This window comes from Centroberyx affinis, unplaced genomic scaffold (assembly GCF_046629955.1).
Source record: "Centroberyx affinis isolate AG114_WGS23_722 - 3 ecotype Tasmania unplaced genomic scaffold, CSIRO-AGI_Caff_v1 ptg000973l_1, whole genome shotgun sequence".
Lineage (NCBI taxonomy): Eukaryota > Metazoa > Chordata > Actinopteri > Beryciformes > Berycidae > Centroberyx > Centroberyx affinis.
The window spans coordinates 1-25,216 of NW_027279544.1; the positions used below are offsets into that span (position 1 = coordinate 1).

Here is a 25,216-nt window from a genome sequence, read left to right on the forward strand (position 1 = left end):
TGTTTTAAATAAGAGTATGATTTTTGCTTTTGTCTGTTTGTTAAAGCACTTTTTAAACTCAAACTTAAAATGCTATACATATCCATTACAGATCCCACATCCAGTTCTCCTCAATATTTACTCTGTGTTGTGTCTGTGTCCCACTTTAACATGTCAGTATTTAGGCTACCAGGAGCATCAAGCAGCTGTCACCAAGTATATTCAGATGACCGAAACTAGACACGGCTGGCCCAAAAGGTGATGAATTTAACCTAATATTCAGCCTATATATAACCTAAGTTTTTTAAGGACCTTGAAAATGTAGTGCTTCCATTGATAATAAGTAATCCAAAGGTAACGAAAAATGCATTTGTGTGAAATCGGTAAAAATGCCTTCTGTCACTGATGAAATTCTCCCAACCGTCCCAGTTCAGCCGAGCTACAGTAACACAAATTGGCAATGTAAGAAACACACAGTGACTCAGACCCAATAACAGTCAGAACAATAAGCTTTTATTATAGTAATATTCCAGTTAACACCTGCTCACACAATGTGCCTTGAACCTGAAACTATTTACAGACTACTACAGTGTGCTGCGGCTCACAGTTCCTGTGCTGAAGGCAAATCCACCGGACTGGACGGTTCAAAGTTAAGAGACACCGTGACCTCAGACGCTAACAATGTCTCACTGGGTACCACGGGGTTCAGAGACTCTCCTCATTAAAGACAGGAGATGGGTATAGTTTGGATTTACAGTCTAAACTGTAACTATTTATTTAGTAGAGACTGATTTGGTGTGTAAACTGGTTCCAGTTATTGACTGAATGGTAAACCAACATGAGAGGGGTCAGGCGGTCAGGAGGATCTGCTTGGACCGTATCCTTTTTCATTCCACAGCGATTGGCCTGGGAAATAAATCTGGGCAAACCGAGGAACGAATACAAATCTGGACAAATTAAGGAAGTTAATCTTCCGTAAACCCTACCATTTCATCAGCAGCAAGACTGATATGGAAGAAAGGGAGATAAAGACTAAACGAAGGGCTGCTGGGCTGTATGGGCTGTAGGTACGTTTGCATTCTGTGTTTCTAAGGCCTTTAAGGAGACTGCAGCAGTGACTGGATGGGTGAAGCTGATTGGAGAGGAGGGATTTCTCTCTGTTTAGTTAGCGTTAGCCTGGGAAGCCGGTCCAATCAATACTGCTGAGTCCATATAAGACTCCCAGGCGAGCCTCGGTAGTCTACAATGCGGCAAAAAATTTCAAGTATTTACCGATCAAACACTCTCGCAAAGCAAAGAACAGATCCCCTATTTCAGGAAAAGCAGCAGGTATGTACTGTTGGCTGGTTATATTTCAGGAGAAGGAGAGGGCAGCAACATTCAAGTCAATTCTCAAGTAATAATAATTGTTTTCCTTTCCTAGTGAGTAGGCTAATGTTACATTCAGGTTGGCTGTGTAGTCATACTGTTTTTGCAATCTATGTACTGTTATACCTCTATTTCAACTAAAGTACTTCAATATATTTCTATTTAGAAAAATGTGTTGCACAAATCCCATTACTTAAAACGCTTGCTGTTATTGATAAAGATCACATTCAACCAGATAATTCATCAAAAATAACTTTCATCAAAATACATTATACAGTAATTATACTAAAAAATAAAAATATCATACACTGGCTACAAAAACAAATCCAGTTGTTGACCAATTTCCTTTACTGATCATCTGCCGCAGTTGATTAAGGCAGAAAATCAAGTCAGTGAACTCTGAACTTCCCAGCACAGTTTAGAACAATACAATAGACTACAACTGTTAAATCAATAGATATATATTATGCACTTGCTGAATCCATTTCTATTGTACAATAGCTGTCCTAATCATGAATATAGCAAACAAAAACCACCAGAAGAGAAGAGACTGCCTGAAAGAAACACTTTCAATTGACACATTCAAGGCCCCAACACTTTCAAACTGTCGGTAATCCTCCACCCTACAGGCCACAAACTGGAGCTACGGTAACTGCTGCCCACCTGTCCAGTCCAGTAATAGACAGGAAAGCAGTGAGATTTATTATCACTCCGTCCTAGTGCATGTTCATGTTTTCATGGTGCAAATGGGAACCACGATAACCAGGATCACAGTGCAGGTGGCGGCGGCGATCAGCGCGCCGATCTTACACACTTTTGCCCTGCGGAACTCCGCCTCTTTCCTCTTGAGCAGCGAATCGTAGCCCGGCGTGTAGATGTCCTCCATCCAGTACTCCAGGTTGTTGGGGTTTAGGGACTCCTGGGTCTGAGGGAACAAAGGGCGTCAAAGAGTTAAAGGAGGCGGAGTTTGGGGAGAAAAGATGCTCAGTTTATGCAAGATTGTATTTAGATGTGGGTGCTTTTCGAGTCTAGAGGAGACTATGTGAATACAGAATTTCTAATTATACGTTTCTTTTCAAACCTTACTTCTATATCAAAGGCTTCTCATCCGCATATAGTCAATTACTTGGGCTAAGCTATCCCATATCCAAGCCAATCAACCATTTTATTCTTTAGATGGAGAGTGGAGGAAAATGTCTTCGGAGCCCGGCTGTGATGAAAGCAGATACTGCAAGAGTCCATTGATAACCGCAAGAAACGGGCTCTGCAACGGCGAGATTGATTTTGTTTTCCTCATCTGCTCTCTAATGGCCTTGGTGAGTACAGTACGGGAGAGGCATTCTTCATAGATGGGATTCCAAGCAACAGCCTATTGATATTTTATCTGATTCTCACATTTCAAAGAGAGACTTTGAAATTGACAAAGACAGAAAGCGAGAGAGAGGGAGAGAGAGAGAGGGACGGACAAGAGAGAAGGACCAAAATAATCTGCTAAAGAGTATAAAGCAAGAATGAAACAGCTGGAAAGAAGTGTATTTTCCACTGCTCTGCAACACTGTGTTCCTTTTATTATAGCCTCCTTATTTCCATTCCTGCCATAATCTCGTTGGTGGCAGGTGAAATGGTGTAGTTTAGGGAGGATTAACGTCCTTAATTTGTCCACATTTGTATTCATTCCTTAAAGCTGCACTTGGCAATTTCACATGCCGACGGCCCCAAATGGCAGCGAGAGGTAACTGTTTGAATTTTGAGGACTTCAATACCCAGAAATCCTGTAATGTGACATCAGTAAACTGCACACAGCACTCTCATGTTTACCAACCTGGCCGGCGTGTGATGCTTCATACCAAATTATATCAAAGGGACTAGAGAGGAAAAGATCTAACATGGGTGAGTCCAGCTTTCTCTGGATGGATCCTCGCTTACTGTTGTTTAGGAGCCAGTCTGGATTGGACCATACCTGACATTAGAATTTAATTTGGGCATATAGGGTGAATCTACAGGAGGGGACGCTCTTCTGTTGCAGCCCTGCTTTGGTTTTAGGCTGATAAGGCAGCTGGATTTTTACATAAAAATCTTGCCTAGTGCAGCTTTATTGTCCAGATTTGTCCAGATATGGTTGCTGGACCTATTTCTTCCAGGTATTTTCCACTGCTCTGTCCTTTGTGACACCCATTCATCACCCACATGATGTAGGCACAGTAGAAAGGCAAGCCGGGAGTTGGAAGGTTGCACCAGCACCATGTGCACCCTTCCTCTAGATGCTGAAATCCTTGCCTTTAGGCATGTGCACTGGGTTTGGGTTTGGGTTCGGAGCTTTATATTTAGCGAGGGTCAAGCGGTCCGATCTGTGCCCAGGGGCAGCAGCTAGCTAGAACATACCCTGTGTCCTGCAGGCCCACTGACCTACAGGGAAATCCACCCTGTAAAATAATTCACAGCTACTATTTCTACGCTCCCTGGAGGGACCAAGTTAAATTTGTCCAAGGTGAACAAACCTGGAAACCGGAGAATAACATCTGGAGACCAAAGAAGCTGACCCACTGACAATAAATTGGAGACTGCTAACAGTTAGCTAACCCTAACCCAGGTTTTCCATTTAGATTAGATTGTCAACAGAGTCTTGTTCATGAATGAAAGAAGAAAAGAAGAATTATCACCACAAATGTGTTCTCATGGCATAGAAAAATCCAAGTCCAGGCCCCCATGTAGGTTTGAACGTTAAAAGTCCTTGAACTGGAGGGGGCTAAGACATTAAAACACCTATGCGAATCGGCCCATGCCTTCATCTGGGTGTTGGGGAACACAGCCGTCCTGCCACAAGAACACATTGGTCATTCCTTCATTTCTTTATTTCCAGTACAATTCCTGGCCTCCAAGGTGTACCTGCAGGACTCCTAGTATCTTTTCTCTTTCCTCTTAAAGCGGCAATAAGTACGATTTTTACAGCCTCGTCGCACAAAATGACCATAATATATCTGCCAGGGGTTACTGTTTTAGAACCAAAAGTCCTCACCCATTGGAATTTAAAGACTCTCCCAAGACTGTGGCCCAGACTTGTGTAGGAGGAGATCAGTTCTATCAGTGTTGATGCAATTCCCACTGGTTGCCGATAGAGGCCGATACAGGTCATAGATTACTTAACACATCTTAAAGAGTTGCTCATTTTGATGAACCAAGGATTAAGTGTTCGCGATATGTGAAACATTACACAGTTTGGAGCTTCAGGCTGGATTTGACCTCGAAAAAGTACCCAGCTGCCTGTCTCTCTGCTGGTTTCAGTTCCTCTTATCCCCGAAATGCTCCCAGAGATAAACAAGGACAGCGGGGGCAACAATCAATGACAGGCCGAGTGTAATCCCTGTCCATGTGAACGCTTGTTTCCCATGGAGTCCCCGGGAGAAGCGTGGGGGGGCAGTGCGACCGAGACTCGCACTGTATCATACAGTTTAGCGCTGCCTCTAGACACCGCTGTCTGTCTGAGAGCCTTACAGGCTGGAGGCCGGGAGACGAAACGGGGCTGTTTCATCGATCGAGCTGCTAAGAGAAGTGGGAATAAATGATAGGGTTTAATGGTGCCTTTGGGTCTGGAGAGAGAGAGAGAGAGAGAGAGAGAGAGAGAGAAAGACTGCGAGGGAGAGACAATGAAAGGCTCTTCAGTAAATATAGCAATGTAATTAGCACTTGTCGACTGTCAAGGCTACAAACTGCTAATGACTGAGGAGTAAAAGAATAAAGACTTTAGATGCATAAAAAGGGGAGGAATGCAAGACTAGACTTTAAGGGTAAGAGAAAAGGGATTTTTTTTTAACTCCATTTACATAACACATTTTGAGTTATGTTAACAGTTAGACTGATACATTATGCTGCGTTCCATTCAAAGCTGGAAGTCAGAAATTCACAGTTGGAAGAGCATTTGGCAACATTAGCTAGCTAGTTAGCGCAGCATGTTGTAAGTGCAACATACATTTACATTTCAAATATGTTTAACTGTTTACCACACAGATAAGATGTGTTGATGGATTTAAGGTCATGAAATGCTGAAAATCGAATGATGAAGTGTATTTTGAGGATCATGAACATGTTAAAAGTAATGCTGGGTAGAGTTTACAGTGTATGCCGCCATGTTAACATGACGTCAGATATGAAAGAAAAGGTCAAACTAAACGCCCTCTAAAACAAACAATAGCTGAACAAGACTGCTATCCGCACTAAAAATACGGACTATGCAATCGCACGCCATTATATTCAATTTAATCATGGCTCTCCTGCTTCGCTTAAATTCTGGAGGATCGAAAAAACTACACCATCCCCTAGAGGTGGAGATATTATTAATACATTGCTGTGCAGAGAAGCTTTCTGGATCACTGCACTTAACACTGTTGAACCATCAGGATGTAACGAGGAGCTAAGTCTTGTTTTTTATAGCCCTAAGCCAAGCCCTACTTATTGATGTAGCCATACTGAGACAGGCTATATATGATAATTATTGATACAATACGATGCGTGGTTACAATTTATGGGTGGATGTAAGGTCAAGTATCTTTTTTATGTGTCCTGTTCTTTATTATTTATTAATCAAGAACCCTATTTATATACAGCCTACTGACCCCTCTTCACTTTTCCAGCTTTTGCTGTAGTAATTCTTTATTAGGAGAGTGTTGGTTTTGATATTCAATGGACTAAGATGCATCGTTTTGATGCAGTCTCTGGTTACTGTTGTGAATAGATATTTTCTTTTTTCATATTTACTTTCTCTTTTCTCTTTTTTAATATTGCATAAGAGAGAACTTTGTTTTCATGCAGTTTATTGTCCCCTCCCCTTTTTCTCCCTCTTCCAGCCTATGCTGTAGTCATTTCTGATGAGGGGAGTTTTGTTTAAGATATTTAATGGACTAATATATATCGTTTCGATACAAGTTATTTATTATGGTTACTGATATCTTGATACAGCTTATTGGATGTGGTTACTGATGAAATATCACATTTATGTATCTATTTATGTATTTACTGCTCTTTTTTGTTGCATAGTTGGGAACCCTGCATGCAGCTTGTTGTCCCTCCCCATTCTTCCAGCCTGTGCTGGATTAGTCCCTAATTAGGGGAGGTTATTTAAGAGAATACAAGCCTTTGTACTGTTTGACTCTGATGAAGACACACTTCGTCGAAACGTTAGTCCTGCAGTAAAGTTTGTTGCCTTTGGACCATATCTCTGAAGTCCCTCCTGACACAATGACATCCATCTCAGAAGACTTGGGGTTGAGAAATGAGTTTGAGTTTTCTATTTGGGATTTCAACTAGTTTAAATAAGTTTCAATACTACACTGGTTGTCAGTAGAAAGCCCTTAACCTAAATTAATTCTAATGGGACATTTTGATTAGATTCTAGCTATGCATGAATATTTATTATTATTAGTAGTACTATTATCACCCTCTCAGGAATGTTGGGGGAAACACTGAATCCTTGTCTTTTTGGGGATTTTTTTTTTTGCATTGAAAACGGTCAGATTTAAAGATTTTGAATGTCAGCAAAAAATATCAGCGATCTGCTTTCAAAAATCCACATCAGTGAAATCATTTTCTCACTGTTTGTCGTTGAGTTTGCACGCACACTGACTTATAGTTCCCTCTTCTATATTCCTCTCCCTTCTACCTTGATGAGGCAGTAATCCTGTGTCTTTGAAAGAAGCTCACAGCCAAGGTTAATGCTATCGCTCCCTTCTTGGAAAACTCTCCAAACTGATCATCAGAAAATTAGAAATCAATGATTTTGAAGGTCAGTTTTGGTTGCTGAGGAGTTGGACGTGTGTCTATCACTGGCTCAGCTCCAAGCTAATTGGATCACTGTGAATGTGTAAAGCAAGTGCACCTAGGTCGGTTTTGTCTGTTAAATGGACAGGCGGCATAATGGACTCAGTCTTGAACACCGTCAGATCTAAATTAACAGACTAGTTTTTCACTCTCACTCACTGTTGGCAGCAGTGATGCAGTGGTAAATAAAAAGGTAAACTATCACCTCCAGTGGCTGATAAACATCGACCAATATGAACAAAAAACAATTACATTTTCAGCTTTTGTTTATGCCTTTTTCCCTTAAAAAACCCTGTCCTCACATAATCACTTTGATACTAGTGACTATGATGAACGACGAATTTACATCATGAATCAAGATTTGTGTCAGGCTGAAACAGTGGGTGAAGTGAGTTTAGATCGGTTTACCCTCCACTACATCCCTTGTTGCCAGTAGTATTGAAAAGCTCCATAATTTAAATGTTAAATATGTCGGTTTGATGCCTAATTAGACTCAATCCAATGTAATCAACACAGATGCTGCAGTCAATCAGAATCCAGGTTTCGCAGGAAGTCATTACACCGATGCACAACAAAGTCTTCGTTCCTCGTTATGACACACATAATTAGTCCCCTGAACGGAAAACCCACTGGCGCCTAATTGGGTCATTTATTGTGTGTGGTGTATCGCTTCTCTGTTTTGAACTTGGTGTTATTGTGGAGGAATATAGTTCAGCGATGACGCACAATGACTTCATAACTTCCCTGTTTGTGGTGCTATTTACAGCAGCATGCAATTTCACTTTTTAGGTGACTGCCCTCCCTCCCTCCTTCTCCCCTCCTCCCCCCTTCACTCCCTCTGTCTCTCTGCTCTCTCTCACTGTTTCTCTCATTTCTCTGATCTTCAGATGGCTTCTCCTTTTTATGTATGTCCTGCTATGTAAAAGTGTGTGAGTGCACTTGCCATATGGCAGTCTTTTCATTAAAGGAAAAATCCCCCCTGGATCCTCTTTCACTGTTAGATCCCATCAATCTGTGATGCTCAGTCCGTTCCAGGAGTTATTTTGTGATGAAGTGATGTCATTTACCTTTCCCTCAACCTGCCCCCTACTTCTACTGAAGTTAGTGATATCCCACATTTCCCAGAATGCCTTTCAACAACCCCCAGAGAAGTGTTGTGAATTTGTTGCTTTCAATCAAATGTGGGCATATGGGCGTATGAATATCTTGAAAGTGTGATCATTCAGCTGTCGGTTATATGTTTCTGTAATCGTGGCCACGCCCCCCTTACTCAAAACACAACATGTCTTGTGGCTGCATTGCATTCTGGTCTATTGAAGCTACTGTCAGTGGAGAAATTGGCCTCTCTGCCTCTTCTATGATGGATTTCTCGCTGTATGGTTGCTGAGCGTCAGTGCAAAATGGTGATTCTGAGGGACTGACACCAAAACCTGTCATTTACCGTCATTTAAATCTCTTCATCGCATCATTTCCCTTTTAACTCGCACTCATATTTCCTAAAGAGACTTCCCACTCACGCATGTTCACATGAAGACAGAATTGGATGAGGATAGCCACTCACCAGAAAATAAATCCGTCAGCGAGAGCACAGTTCCCTAAAAGCCCAGTCTGTAAGTAGATAAGTGACTGCTGTCTTGCTGCCACTGACTGAAGCCATAAAGATATTTGAAAAAAGGCAGTCAAGGGGTTGCTGTGACTCAATAGCATCCAGCACAGTCACCTAGAGCCAGAGGCATGTTAGAAAGAGGAATTGATCTGCGGGTCTCTCTGGTGACTCTCGGGCCCATGCGGTGGCCATCAATAATTTGACGCTCTGAATAGGTCAAGGCTTAACAGGGTCGCTTCACTCCCCCGGTTCCTGCAGCATCTTGCGCAATCTACGCCACGCCAAAAACACACGCACACGCCGAGAAGCCATTTATCTACGATCAGACTTGTGAAAATCAATACTAAGGTGGGAAAGGCAGGTGAGGAGGTGGGTGGGGTGTATGTGTGTGTGTGTGTGTGTGGGGGGGGGGTCAGAAAACCCTCTGGATAAGAATATCACTAAATTATCTTGACAAGGAAGAGGACAATAGGAATGCACCAAAACAGACACAAGCAGGTAGTGTGTGTAATGCGTAAAAGTTAAGGGACAGCCAGTCCAGTACCTGCAGGTCCAGAGCTGTGAGCTGCTTGCCCTTCTCTCCTGAGTTGCGTTTATATTCCTCGATGGTCCAGGAGGGCTGGCTGCGCTTGGCGTCCGACAGGCCGGCGAGCCGCAGGTCGGTGTACAGGGGGCTGCCCTTCACGTGGGCCTTGACGGAGGGGGGGAAGGGGTGTGGCGAGAAAACCTGTTCAATCAGGTAGGAGTCCTTGGGCGGCTTGGGGGGGCGGTGGGCCTGGGGGAGCTCGTATTGACGCTCTCGCTCTGCCTGGAGACGGAGACAGGATTCCAAAGATTAGAGGACAGAAAGGAGAGAGAGAGAGTTCACACTAGTCCACTTGTTTCAAACTGCCAGCTCCTTTTTAGAGCTAATGGGGAGCGGCTGCTTTGGAAAAAGACACTGCACCTGGCTTCTCTTTAGGCCAAGAAAAGGTTCAACTTTTTAGAGGAGCACACATGATTTGGACGGACCAGTCACAACAAAGATGAGGCAAGTTACCTATCACAGTAAATCCACTGGTATCGGTTCATTTATAAATCCATCATTGGTAAAAATCCCACATACTCAACATCTCCACCAACAACTGTAATCTATGCTCCGGCAAACTCATAACTACGATCATCCCCAAAGTCTGCACCTCTTTGGCCGCCACTCATTTCAGTATGCTGCCTCTAGTTACTGGAACAGGTCACACCTTCATTCCACTGCCTTCCTTTAACAACTCATTAGAAGACATAGTTTCTGTTTACTGCACCTGCTTTTGAATTTTGCTTCTTCTGGCCCTGCTACTATACATAGATTTCTGTTGTTGTATATTTTGTGTATATATTGTGATAATTTAAACTGACTGTGGTTATGTTTTTACTATTTGTATAGACTTGTATGCTGTTATTGCCTCTTGGCCAGGTTGTCATTGTAAATGAGAATTGGTTCTCAATTGACTTTGACCTGGTCAAAAAATACAAAGAAAAAGAGTTTGTTCTGTTGCCAACTTGGCAACTTTAACTCTAGATTCTAAAGTAAATAGCATCAAATGTAGCTACTTTATTCAACCATTGGATCAGTGCTTCCCATTTTGATCAGCCACACTTTCTTTGGAGTAGAGTTGGCAACACTGGTTGGGAAAATGACAGTTTAGGGCAAAAACAACAACAACCACAATAAAAATTGAGAAATTACCGGTAATAAAGTCGATAGTAGTAAGTCAGGAATGGGCAGCCATGTGCCATAGAGAGCCAAGAGTCTGCAGGTTTTCATTCCAACCAGCAGCTGATTTCACTGATTGACACACCTTCAGCCAGAGAGGAGGAACTAACCAGTGAAATGAGCTGCTGTCGTGTTTGGCTGGAATGAAACCCTGCAGACTCTCGGCCCTCCACGGCACATGGCTGCCTGTCCCTGATCTAAGCGTTTGACAGTTGCACATCACTATTGCTGATAGTGGCAGCTACTGCAGCTGCTCCTCATGGAAACCAAGTGCACGTCACTTTTCATTATCAGAACAAAATGTGGTTGAGGCAGCACTCTCCTACAAAAAAAAAAGCAGAAAAGTGTGAACACGGATCGGGACAGTAATAGTGTTCTGCCAAATGTGTTCTATTTGCAAATGTACACTCCAGGAAAAAACATGTTTTGACTCTGCACCTGAAAAGAGGATACTGTGGAGTATGAAGGAGCTAAATGACAATTCCATTTGATAGAGGTCTGAGTCCTACACTGCGCTATTGCTTTTATAATGCTATTTGCCATGATTATAAAGGTTTAAATGCGAAAGGCCCTAAAACATCCTCACAATCCTCCTGCCTATATAACAGGTAATCTGTAAGACAAGGAGCACAAAATCTATTACAGAGCAAAGGATTTGTTTTTAATATCATCTGGCCTGCTGATACCGACCCTCAGGGAGAGGAGGTAAAATGCTACTGTGCAATTTTCTGAGACAAATGGATCCAATCTGTGCTCTAAACCTGGGCTGCTGTGATGAGCGTATGAAGTATGCAACGACATATACAGTAACTGGATAAGCCTTCCTAACTCAACCAATCCAATTTGTCGTCGTTTGTAAAAAGTTTCCATTATAATTATTCCATTACACCCAGCATGAACCCTCACATAAGAGTGTAGTGCAAAGACAGGCCCATCACAATCCAATATACTACGATCAAGGACGCTGCTTATTAAAAACAGATCTTCCTAGCAGCTTTAATTCATTCCCAGAGACCAATTGTTTTTTGTCATAACACATTCCTTCTCATGAATTATCCCTCCCTAAACCATTCCTCAGCCCAGAGTATTGATTGCATTGATCCCATAGCACTTATAAGGAGCTGCTATCAATGTCAACTGCAATGAGTAGCAGCCATCTCCAGGGTCAGGCAAGGTGACGTGAATCTATTGCTGGCTATGTCTAATTACCTGTATGTGTGTGTGTGTGTGTGTGCTGATCAGGAAAAGCAAAGAGGCTTTCAAGTGACGATCAGCATTCAGTGTTAATTGGATGGCTATGCATATGAGGCTTTGGGGAGATTATATTGTGGTAGCCTGGCATAGAAGAACATATCTAGATTCATGAGCAGTCATCGCTGTCGCTTGCACCTTCCCTCCATGCAAATCAGCCTCGGCCCCTGATCAGCCATTCTGTTGTTGAGTCAAGCTTAGCTGTCCGTGTTGTTGGCAACGATCGGAGATGGATTTGTTCGATAAAAAGAAAAGAAACGCAAAGAGGAACCGTTATTCAAGCTGTGAACAGGCATCATTGGTCTGGCTTTGAGCTCAGAGGTGTCTAAGGGTTTTTTCACACCTTGTTGTTTTTAGAGCAGTTTTTTCAAATCCTGGAGTGGTTTCCCCTTCGGTTTTGGCAAATGAGAACACAGCGATTACACTTGAGTTGGGACCAAACCGATCACACCTTGCTGAGAGGGAGATTTCTTGGTACGTTTCCAAACCCAACCTGGAGTTTCGTTTGGAGCAAGAACTAAGTGGGAAACCACTCCAGGGATTGGACTGCTCTAAACAAACTAGGTGTGAAAATACCTTTAAAGGTGTTTTTTTCTAAGTTTGTGCCAATCATCGAGGTTGCCCCTCTCCTTTCCATTCTTTCTGCTGGTGTCTGCACACAGTCAGCATAGTTAAAGATATCAGGGTTTGTTTTCCTCCCTTCAGAAAAAGCCATTTTGCTGCCATTTATTCTTGTACAGTCTGAAAACCAACTTCCACAGAGAGAGATAATCCATCACAGTAAATATGAAGCCTCCTTGGTTTTGTCAGTTTCTGTTTTGTTATTTTTTCATTGTGCTGAGTGTTTTAATATCTATGTGCATTATGCTCTGTTTCCTGTCAATCACCTAACACCCACAGATATGGAAGTCTCCTCCAGGAAATAATCCCTCAAAAACATGTCGCCTCACAAACGTTATTGTCACATCCATGTCTCCTTATTTAGGACGTCTTTGTTAGCAGGGACAGCAGCTCATTTCAAGCTAGGATTGACACCGCGAAGTTGTTAAAAAAACAAATTACCTACGGCATGCATTGCAAAACGATTTCGGTAAACTAGACATAGACAGAAGTAAATGCTCTACAACTCTAAATGACACCAGCAGTGTCTTTAAGACACAGATTTAAGAAGGATGTTTTCACACCTAGGTGGTTTACAGCAGTTATTTCAAGTCCTGGAGTGGTTTCTCTCTTAGTTTGGATTGTTTGGCCATATGAGAGCACAGCAATTGTACTCCGGTTCGGACCAAACCAATCAGACTGAGACCTTGTTGAGACGGAGGCTTCTTGGTATGTTTCCAAACCGACCCTGGAGCTTCGTTAAGAGAATGCGATCCAACAAGATCCCACCCAATTCCTGGGAGCGCTGTGCATTATGGGTTAAACACACAAGTCCAGTCCTCTCCTGCACCAAGTTTCTGACCAGTGAAGGAAATGACTGCTCTTTTGTGGCTTTTGTTGATAAATTATGGTTTGCATGAAATTTTGCTGCATTGAACAAAACCTAACTAATGCGTGAATTCAACAAAACAAAAACCCCGGATTCAGACCAAAGCAAACAGGCCATACTGTAGGTTTAAAAAACACCGTAAATAGCGCGCTCATCTTGCCGATACAGCTGGTGGGATTGTGCGTTGGCAGAGGACGCCGCTGTGGCAGCTGAGTCCCAACCATCTTTATCCAGGAAGGTTTCTATTTTCACCATCTTCTCCTTCTCCCACCCCGATGAGGGTCGAGAGAGGAGGCTGAAAAGGTGTGAGCAACGCCGCGAAAAAACAACATGAATGTCATTAGCTAGCCCCGACGAGGCAACGACGCCATCATAGTAAAAACCCATTGACTTGCTTTGCCACAAGATGGAGGTGCGATATGACAGGTTCCCTGTTGCCTTCACACTTCTCTCACTGAGTTGTGGAGGAAAGCTTGGCTTCTGTTTGACTGACAGTCCAGACACATAAGAAGAATTGGAGGAGGCAGAGGAGGGGAGAGGGAGGGAGGGAGGGAGGGGAGTGGAAACAGAAATTAAAAAAAGAAGGGAGGTGAAGTTCTGGAAATAGCGTGCAGAGGGAGGAGGGCAGGAGTAGGATCCAGCTGATAGGAAACAATCATCTTCCATGCATTTTTTACATTTTTTTAGGCATTTAGCTGGCACTCTTATTGTGTCTTACCACATACTATATTCATTTTTTACATTTTTGACTCATACATTTTCATATTATATCCTATCTTAGCCAGAGCGACTTACAATGACAGAGCAGGTAGGGGGTTTGGTGTCTTGCTGAAGGACGCTTCAACATGACAGTTGCTTGGCTTGATCCTGTGACCTTTCCTCCATGGGATGGTCACATGGTCTAACCACATGGTCACATGGTCTAACCACATGGCCACCCTGCTGCCACGAGTCAGTGCTTAGCAACTTTCTAAATATCGCCTGTTCAAAAATGATTGTTTTTGATTGCCTTTCTTTAGCTCTCGAATGGGATCACAAAGCAACACTGTTAACCTCCATGTGCACCTCCAGTGATGATGGTTCATATACTTTACAAAGCAATCACTACTATCCCTGTATATACATAAACAGAATATTTTTGAATATTACCATAGAACCTGAAGACCCTGAAGATCACAATATGAAGTTAACATAGACAACTGTACATCATACACAGATTACCCAAGTATCCTGAATACTAATGGAGTATTGCTGTGTAGGTAAACACGCTCAGTGGCTTTGTTTACATGCACACTAATATTCGCTTAAAATCTACTCAACTTTTCCATTCATGATCTGGTGCATGGAAACACTGTATCGCATTTACAAAAAATGAGAAACCTGGATAAGATACCTGGGTTATTCACAATGAAACTGAATTGTGCCTTTACATCATGGCACACAAGTAGAAATTATGATAATTGGTGGGTGCATGAATACTGGGATATTGGAGAGTGATTAAAGGTGCATGCAAAAAGCTTATCCTGAATAAGAGCCAGTATCCGGAATAGTGCGCGCATGCAAAGGTAGCCATTGGCTTCAGTTGTGCACCAGGCTGTCTGAGCTTCAAAGACCACTGATCTGCAAAGCTGACCTTCACTGGCTCTGCATTATGTCATTAAACTGGAAACCCTAGCTGTACACATGGGTGCCACAGCACTGCAGCCACATGTAATATTAAAAGTTACCACCATGCTCCAAGTGTTTGTGTTGAATAATGCCCATGGTTTCAAAGCATCTAAATGAAAAAGATTGAAATTAAATTCCAACCACAGGAGTATATTTTGTAGTCTAACATATAGGCAAAGGCTATGGCTCTGTGTACAGGCATTGTAGCTACAGTGGGAAGGGGAAACAGAAAAATAGGGACATAGAGATAGAACAAGAGTCTGGCTGCCCTCCATCTTGGCAACACTCCAACAGTGGGTGAGGAGAGTAAGGAGAGTAAAAGAGAGAAGAGCTGAGAGTGTCGAGAACCACACAGACAGACAGAGATGGAGGAATCCTACTGCATAAGTGTGAGGGTAAGTAATAATGGCTGTGATTGAAGTTGAGGACATAATGATATTTTAAACTCCTTTACTGTCTGAGGGGTTTTACTCATCTTGGCACTGGGAAATAATAGCTGTGATTGAAGCTGATGACATAATGAGGAGAGAAATAAGGTCCCGCATACTCTCTTCCTGGATGCCGTCCAATGAAGAAAATGGGCTGATAGCTAGTTATTTGCTGAGTTTGCATGAAGTACTGTGGGGTATGGCCGGGGCACTGTTAAAAAGGATGCCATCCTCATCCCTGGTCGCTCAGTAGCCACTTACCATACGTGACTTGACTGATACTAAGGAGCACTATCCAGCACTTGCCTTATGGCTGTGAATAAAGCTGCTCTGGGCAACTTCACACTTTGCTGGCCCCAAGTGGCACATAACATGTTTGAAGGACGTCATTCCCCAGAAATCCTGTAATCAGTATTCAGTAAACTAAATGTTTACTGACCTCAACAGCCAATTAGATTTCAATGCTTTCTTGTTTCCCTACTGATGTGTTTCATGAACAATATACCTGGCATGTGCAAAATGCTTCCCAGTTCTCTGCAACTTCTATTTGAAAGACTACAGGAATAAACGTCTCAAAAACGATGCTTGGAGAACGGTTGCATCCATCGTTGGGGTCGATGGTAAGCTCTGAAGTCATTTTTCGCAACAATAAATTTGATAAATACTACCTAATTACCTCCGCCAAGGAGGTTATGTTTTCGGTGCTGTTTGTTTGTTTGTCTGTTAGCAGGATTACAGAAAAACTACTGGCCCGATTTTCATGAAACTTTGGGGAAGGGTGTAGCATGGGCCAAGGAAGAACCCATTAAATTTTGGAGTGGATCCGGATCCGACTCACGAACAAGCAATAATAGCACGGACCTTGGCGGAGGTCTGTGCTCTCCGAGTGCCCTCCTAGTTACCACTATGGGAACTCATCAAAATGATGTAATGTTATGAAAGGCAATACCCAAGCAGCGAAAAAAACATGATTTGCCTTTTCAAAACTTTGTAGCGGCATGAGAGCACTACATAGATGCAATCTGGTGGGGTGGAGCTTCAGCCATCATTGGTGAGTCCAGGGCTGCGGTCGAATTGTCAAAAAAATACGTCCTAACTCCTATTCCTAACCACTTTTCCTTGACCTCGATGGAAAATGTCATGAGGTCAAGGAAAGATGTGAAGGAGAATTCATAAGGGCTTAGGAAAAGACAACCGCGGTGCTAAGAGAATCTGACTGCACTTACACTAGGCTACGTAATTATGCGACGGCGGATGTTATTGACGTGGGTCTGCCGTGGTGAAACTACAATGTTCCGAAGATGGACTACTAAAAGCGCATCTTAGACACTTCGCCCTGTGCGTTCTTACCGTGTTGTTCCATGCAGGCTATATAAACGTGGACAACCCGGTGAAAAATATTGCTTCATCACCAAGGTTGGAATTGAAATAAAAAAGAAATATAGGCTACTAGTCACAAAAGTGAAACGAAATGGTTGTCACATTGAGAATGGTTGGTCACGCTCACCCTCCTGTCCACTCATATTTATCGTCATGAATCCTAATTAGTATGATTGTATGAAAATAATTGTTAAATTCATGCAAGAAAGGCATAACATGTTAGGCCTACAAATCTACTACTGTACATATCATCATTCTTAAGTTTCAAACATGTTGAATTAAAAACATCATCTGGCTAAAAACGTCTCATATCCCTTTTTCTTGAAAGACAGACTTCTGTGTTATGGTTAATATGCTGATTATGATCTAATTATAAGCCTATGCATATAATAGCTTAAGAACCACCACACAACTCAGTAAACACCTTGAAATGTTGACTTGATTGTGCTTTGAAGTTGTTATGGCTGATACAGGCCTTTATTAAGGCATGGGTTTCAGCATCTGTGACTGAAGTAAAATTAATGAATGATATTCCTAAAGGCTGCAATACAACAACGCTCAGAACTACACACACTAACTAATGCAAACTGAGCAGAGGTTACGCTACAGCGTTAACTTCACTGTGATCATTTTACAACAGCAGCATATAACGTTCATAGTTCGCCTATGGTTTAACATATTGTTCAAAACATATAAGCATATTAGCAAGTTCTGGCATCAGATGGAAAATGCTTAATAAGCAACGGTAACTTGCATGACGATCTGCGTCCCATGATCGCTTGTTTTCATGAACGGCCGAATGGTGCGTCGCATGGAATTGTGGGACGGCATTATCTCCTTTCCTTTCGTAAAGGATGGTCCAGATGCTTTTATCCAAAGCGACTTACACATGAGATTTTCATACAACACAAGCAAGGTTCTAGTTAGGAGAGAGCAACAAGAGTAAGTGCTATAAAGCTAAGTTCTGGTCCAACAGGACATAGGTGCTACGAGGCAGTGCTACAAGGCAGTGCTATGAGGCAATGCATAGAAGCAAATTTTTTTATTATTTTTTTTTTGGTTTGGTTACCCGGGCCATTAGGTGAGAAGGTATTTGCTAAAGAGCTGGGTCTTTAGCCTTTTCTTAAGGATTGAGGGGGACTCTGCGGATCGAATGGAGTTTGGTAACTCGTTCCACCACCGGGGAACCACAGAAGAGAAGAGTCTGCTAAAGGAGCTAAGTAAGGAAGCATTGAAGCACCTTTCCTTAGCGTTTAGAGAATTCCAACAGTTCTTATCATGGCTGCCACTTAGATACTTCCGGGTCATTTCACTCAGTTAGGAACCTTCCTAAGTAAAAAAGACAATTCGACCGCAGCCCAGCTTTCTCTGGAAGAGCGCTCACTCTCTGCTGTTTAGGAGACAGTGTTGTATTTTGCTCTTAAGCTTTGATATGTCACTTCATGTGGGTGGAGAAGATGTCCCGTCCCGCCAGTGACCAGACCTGACACCAGCATCTAATGTGGGCAAATAGGAGTCTATGGCGTCTCCATTAGGAGGGATGGGACACTCTTTTGTTGCCCTGTTGCAGCTCCACTCTGTGATGTAGATGAATGTACTTTTACATCAAAATCTTGCCTTGTGCTGCTTTAAATCTGGACTGAAAGGAATTTGAAAGGAAGCAAGTGCACAGCTATACTGGTGAGACTGTTCAAAGTTAGGCACGTGCAGAGAGGACAGGTTAAGCGATACAGAGGCAGCGATGTAGAAGGAGATAGACGATCACACATAGGTCATTTTTTTTTACATGGAACTGACATGTTAGGCGGTTGCTCGCGCCGAGAGATGTGCTTACACAGCAAAGGGCTGCAGAAAGACAGCTCAGGGTCAAGACCCATTTCAATTAACATCCGCTCCATTTGGCTTCCCAGAGAAAGGTCACTGGGAATGACTAGTCTGTTGAACACCTGCTGAGGCAGACTGACATTTCAGTACGCTGTTTTAAAAGCCTCTCAAACCCAGTGAGGGGATGTTTGTGGGGGGAGGCAATACAATGTAGACCGGAGAATGCCTGCCACTCATAGACCTGAAAATAGGAATGTGGAGTCATAGAGGGTCTCTCTGGAGTGAGATTGTTTTCTCATGAGACGGTTTTCCTCACCATAAGTACTTGGATTGCAGGTTTCCAGGTGGCACTGTCATTTTTTTTAACCATGTGACCCAAACAGGCATTCACAAAACATCTGCCTTGCTGCTTTCTTGGTATTACTAGATCCACAAAGACTTCTTCTTCTCAGTAAATCCTACCAAAGCATTCACAATTCCCTGAGATATATTTGGATGGAAGATGTTTTCCCGTCTCCCTGAAACAGCTCTAGGTTTTACCTCTTGACAGGTTCCAAATATTACTGCATCCTAACCTCGAGAGTGCCTAAACACCCGGAGGCATCCTGTCCATCGGCTCTGAGAGCTGAAGTGTGGGACAAAGCTCTATTAATTTAGCTCCTTCGACATCTGTGGCCCGGCTATAACATGAGAATCTGCTGTTGAGGCAAGTATCTTTCAACAAGGCCGCCGTGCTATTTGAGGATGGAAGCAGTATAGCATAGTTACAAAAAGCCTGTTTAATCCCCCCATGTTCTATCTCTAGAGGATCCTTCAATGACAGTTGATACTGTATATGACAGTCTGCATGGAAACAGGACAAAATGACTTCTATATATACACTGTAGATATAGAGGTGCCATATTCACAGTCAGTTTCTTTTCTTCAGCTGTATCAGTAATCCAATGTGAGACAAAGGTAAAAGTGATTGGAGAAATAGTGGAAGCTTTCATTGCTGATTAATGTATGCAAACTATGAAATGCAATAGCAACAATCCCAACAAAAAAGACAAGAAACAAAACAAACTGAGTACTATCCAAACACGTCAGCTTTCTCTGAATAAAACCTGGTGTCCTTACCTCTTTGGCTTTCCGGTGTCTGTCCTTGCTGTCTCTGTCTCTGTCCTTGTCTTTGCCCTCATCTCCAGGATGGGAGGAGTAGGACACCGTCCTCCAGTCCCGAGGGGAGTTGGTGATGCTGGCGACCTTTGACTCGGTGGCGCTGCTCTCCTCGTTGAGCGACCGGGACGACCTCCGGGTGAACATGCTCTTCTTCAACGCCTTCACCCGGAGGCTCTCGCTGTTACTCCCGTCCGAGCAGCACCACTCCCCCGAGGCGCCGTTGTCCACTTTGACATTGTGGCCAGTAGTGTGGCACTGGAAGACGTGGGGTGACAGGCTGGGGTCGGGGTGCGGGTGCGGGTGTGGGTGTGGGTGTGGGTGCGGGTGGGGGTGGGGGTGGATGGGCGTGGCGTTGGACCCCGAGGCTGACGCCGTCTCCCCGTGTCTCCCATTGGGCTCCGGTTCCTGGATCTTCTCGTCCAGCTTGTTGAGTTTGGAGAGCACCTGGGAGATCTCGCCTCGGACCCCCGACAGAGACTCCAGCTTCTTCTCGATCTCGCCGATCCTCATCACCAGCTTGCAGACGCTGGATTTCAGCTCGTCGTCGGTGCTTTCGAGCGACTGGAAGAGGCGGTCCAGCTTGGACTTGGCTAGTTTGACCGTGTTGCGTTCAGGGGAGCTGTCGCCTTCCGACTTCAACGTTACCTGAGAGAGGGACCCGTTGCTGTTGTAGCACGATGACTGGATGACACCCAGAGAGTCGCAAACACTCATGTCATCAAGAAAACGAAATATGTCACTTATGTCGTCGCTGACGATCTCAGAGTCCTCGTCAGAGTGTTTGAAGGCATGTCTTTCTCTTTCAATGTACTTAGCAGCGTATTCCTTCGCTTTCTTCTGTTCCCCCTGCTCTGTTTGAGTCCCAACACTAGAGGAGCTGTCCCCTCCCTGAAAAGATGAACTGTGCATATTTTTGTCCCGAAACCTTTTCGCTGCCTCTCTCTTGTCCATACCCCCAGGACCACACGCCATCAATGCTACATCCTTGTTTTTTAATCCATTTGTTTTCTTTGCGAACCCTGAGGGAGAGGCCATCGCTTTTTCCTTAGGGCTCTGAAAATGCTGCTCGTTGGTGTTGCTGATGATGCTGATATTATGACGGTGGTTTTCTTTGAGCGGCTTGCTGTTCAGAAATGACCTCTCAAAATCCGGAGGCCCCTCCTCTGCATTGAGACTGAGGCTCTTCACTGGCCAAGGCGGCTGCTTCCCTGGTTTACTACTATGCTTCCGACTGCTGACGCACTCAGAGACCGTGGTTGGACCAAAGTATGTGGACGCTTGCAGGTCATCCAGGCTCTCGTGCTTCGCCCGCCGTCTCTCCTGAATAGGGGAGTTCAGAGCTGGTTCAAAGTACGGGTTGTTGTAGGGCAGTTCGAAGCTGTGGTTGAAGAAGGTGGCGGGCTTGTGGAGCTCCCTCCTGTGGTGGTAGCCTTCGCTGGCCTTGCTGCCTTGCTTGCCCTCAGTGGTGACGACCTAGAACAGTAACCCAGAGACAAGACTGAGTCGGTCTTACACTAACACAGCAATTACACCCGTGACAATGTATTTATTAAAACTACAGTATCACAAAAACTTGACTGGAAGCAATTTGCTCCATATAAATTATATATCACGGTGTACATCAATTACCAGGAAGTAATTCATCAACTGAGAGTGTTTATTTTTTTGCTACAGTTAAAATTATACTGTTAATTTTTTCTCAGTTACTTTTTTAATTAAAGCTGGGGTTCCTTAAAGACTATTATCAATCATTTTGTTAAAGAAAAAGTCACTTGTTTACATTTTTCCCCATCTGTATTTGCTGCTTAAATAAATATGTTTTCATGAGCTTATGTTATGACACACAAAATGAAGACGTGCAACACCAATTTATTTCACTATGTACTGAATAGCGTGACAGCAGAAATGGATATTTACACTGCACAGATCCCTGTCAACTCTGATAAACTGGTAAAATTAATCAAATTGTATTGACTGGGAACTGGGATTGGTTCTCCCTACCCAACCCTGACAACAGCAATGCTACATTAACAATCACCAAAATGAATCCTCACCACCACTAAGTGAAATGCGTAGGCATCCTATTTATCTTTGGATCTATATTTGTCACAGCTAATTACTTCAAATGAACAGAAACAGAGAGATCCCCATCCTACAAAGACAGACCTGTGGTGAGAAGGCCAGCAGATTGTGGAAGTCCTCCTTAAAGATGTTCCTCTTCTGGACGCAGGAATGAACGGAGAAGGGCTCCGGGTGGCTGATGTGCTGCAGGGAGTCCTGGTCGGTGTTGGACTCGCTGTCGATGTCCATGGGAAAGTAGGTGCTCTGCATCTCGCAGGGTGGAGAGGGTGGACTGCCACTGGAGTACTGGGGCAGATGCTGCAGCTTATCCAGAGACGCTGCTCTACATTTTAGGTCCTTGCTGATGCCAAGAAGAAAGTTAGGGTCCGACGTGGGAATAAACTGCTGGCAGTTGTTGCACTCCGATTTAGGACAGGGAGGGGTGTTCTGGGTCATGGGGTGCTGGTGGGGGCGGTGGTGATGATGGTGGTGGTGGTGTCCCTCCCTGGGGTGATCCATGTGCTCATAACTCACCCCCCTCTCGCAGTCCTGAAACTTATAGGCGTCGTTTTCGGACCTGCACGACTCCACCGACAGGTTCTTATGGAACTTGGCTCTGTGCACCACGGGGAGCTTGTCTTTGGCTATGCCTCCGTTCATCTGGATCAAGTTGAACATGGTGACGATGTCCGCCGCCACCATCAGCTTCTTGGACTGCTGGTCCTCCACGGAGCAGCGCATCTTGTCCTTGAAGAGGGTGGCTGGGAAGGCGGGGTCCAGGCAGGCCGTGTAGAAGAGCAGGCTGCGGAGCTTGGCGAGGTGGACCAGGTCGAAGCGAGCGCACAGAGACTTGCAGAGGTCCTGGTAGGACATGGTGCTGTGCTTGGTGTCCAGCTCCTCCAGGATGCGCACCAGGAACAGAGAGTACTCTGGGAGGGGGTCCATGGCTGCTGGGAGGCTGGATCAAGCCTAGAGAGATGGTCCTATCTTAGAAGAAGCTTTGCAGCTGGAAGCAAGACATGTGAATGTTAATACACAATGCTTCTCTGCAGTCATTTGCTGTGACAGCGTAATAGATCACATTATCAGACATTCACTCATACAAACCATGCAGGTTAGACTGTGTATAAAGACAAATTACAAAATATAATATACTTTGCTGGGTTTATGTAACAAACAATCAAAGACAAAAAACAGGACTCCTATTAACAACTGAGATTATACCTTTCTATAGGAAATTCATTCTCCTCCTCATAGCCTTATCACAGTTTACACTATGCACACATTCCGACCATAAAACCGGCTGTAGATCCTGCCGACAGTGAAGGATGCGCGCACAGTCATATTTCAGTCTTATGTCAGCTGTATTTGCATACCATCACTCACCCCTGAGTTGTTGGGAAAAGAGAGGAAAATCATCTGATCAGCTCAGTGCAGCACAGCATGTCTCTCATTAGAGATCCAACAAAAGGGAAAATAAACTCGGAGTAATTCAGCATCATCTGGGAAAGGCTCCAGAGAAGTCGCCCCTCCATCAAAACCAGCGAAAATAAGATAAGCAGAGGCAAAGTTTACCCCATCCATTCATCCGTCAATTTACTAAAAGAAACCAAAGGCAAAATGCATTCCCACATGAAGGCGCGCAGGTGATGAAAAAAACAAAAAACATGTTTTTGTCCCAGTTGCTTTTGCTTGGAAATACCGATCCACCTTCCCAGTACATTCCTTTATATTTCATTCCATTGTCCGAGGTTTTCTCTCTCTGCTGGAGTCCTGTGATGCTGTTGTGAAGCAGCTGTCCGGGAATTGAAGCAGCATGTGGTGCTGTAAACCGACCACTGTCAAGTTAGACAGAATAAACATTACCACTTCCGGTTCTTACTTTCAAAATAATAGCCCTACCGATGAGTGTGCGTTGCAATGTTCTTTTTTTTTGACAAATAAAGGTAGGCCTACAGAGGTGAAAATAAATCTGTATTAAATGAAAATACAATTAAGATAATAAATAAAATACTGTACCATACCGTATTGTAACATAACATAACATAACATAACATAACATAAGATAACACTTTAATAATCCCATCACAGTCAGGAAATTGGGTTGCTGAAGCTGTAAAAAAATATTATTATAGCAAATATAACTCAACCGACAATTCCAACATTTCAAAACATTAAGTAGAAATGCATAAATGACAGGTATGAAAAAGTTTACAGCATGATGAGAGTGTGCTGAGTGAAAATGTAGAAGAATGAGTTAAAATATGTCTGAATAAATGGTTATGCAGTATGAGATTGAGACATAAAATCATGAAATACATATAGAGAATATGATAATATGAAGAAAACAAATGCGAATTTACAGCTTGTATGTGCAAAACGTGCATCATATTCACATTGACAGATTATCTATATAATTGTTTGCTCTTTAAAAAAAAAAAAAAAAACCTTTTCAGAGCATATATTCATAGCTGTTTGGGTCTATGCTAGATGCCACATACTGTAAATAGTTTTTCCCTCCATAGCTTATTTAATGTAAAGATTCCACTTGCCATTTTTTGATCTCAACTTTGGTTGTTTTGTACATCCCAACACCTGATTATTCTTTTTCAATGACAGATTTGTGCTTTTATTGTGAAGGAAAAATGTATAGTTTCCGGTAAATGCCTGGTTAAATTGTGTAATCGACGCAGGTCTTTGTTTCCACTTCGAATGACGTAACTACACCTACTGCTGGACACTGTGCAAATATGAATTATCTTATTCTGTCCTATGCCATATATGCAATATATGGAATATATTATTTAGCATTTTGAGGTTTTGCATGATACTGACACAGATGGCATTCACACTTTACCTATGGATGAGGCAACATGCTGCAAAAGCTTTTCCAATAAGCTGACTTCAGTTAGACTAACACTCTAATGCAGTGGTTCTCAAAGTGGGGTTCAGGGACCTCCAGGGGTCCTTGAAGGGGTTCCAGGAGGTCCCCAGCAAAATGAGGAATACTCGAATTTCACTGTAACTGAAATCACTAGAAAACATTCCAATTTGACAATATATAAGAATGATTATTCTAATTATAGGTTTCACTCTCACCACTAACATTTGTAAAATGTGTATAATTTTGGCATGTATGGCACACATACTGTAGCTATGGAAAAGAAAAAGTCCTGGAAAGGCTATTCCAGTAAGCTCTCATTATGGTAACTAACCCTTATGAAAAACAACTATGGTAATTACATAATACATAGAAGGATACTATAAAACTTTGAACTATGCCTCTTCTAAGCAATATTATGGTAATATTATAGTGATACCATAGGAGAACTACCATGAAGTACAATAAAGTCACAAAAAACTCACTATTGAATACTACAGTCCCTATAGGAATATTATAGTGTTCTTTGTTAGGACAATCTCCAATGCACATTAAGACTGAG

General features: G+C 43.1%; 1 protein-coding gene across 1 annotated transcript; it reads right to left on the reverse strand.

The window, feature by feature from the left end:
* Positions 1-2,074: 2,074 nt before the first annotated feature.
* Positions 2,075-22,718, reverse strand: LOC139646304 (major intrinsically disordered Notch2-binding receptor 1-like). Its single transcript, XM_071522298.1, has 4 exons — positions 21,879-22,718; positions 19,671-21,185; positions 9,309-9,572; positions 2,075-2,272 (listed from the first exon to the last, which is right to left on the reverse strand). Exons 1-4 carry the CDS (start codon positions 22,716-22,718, stop codon positions 2,075-2,077), a joined length of 2,817 nt encoding a protein of 938 aa, XP_071378399.1.
* Between the last annotated feature and the right edge of the window lie 2,498 nt (positions 22,719-25,216).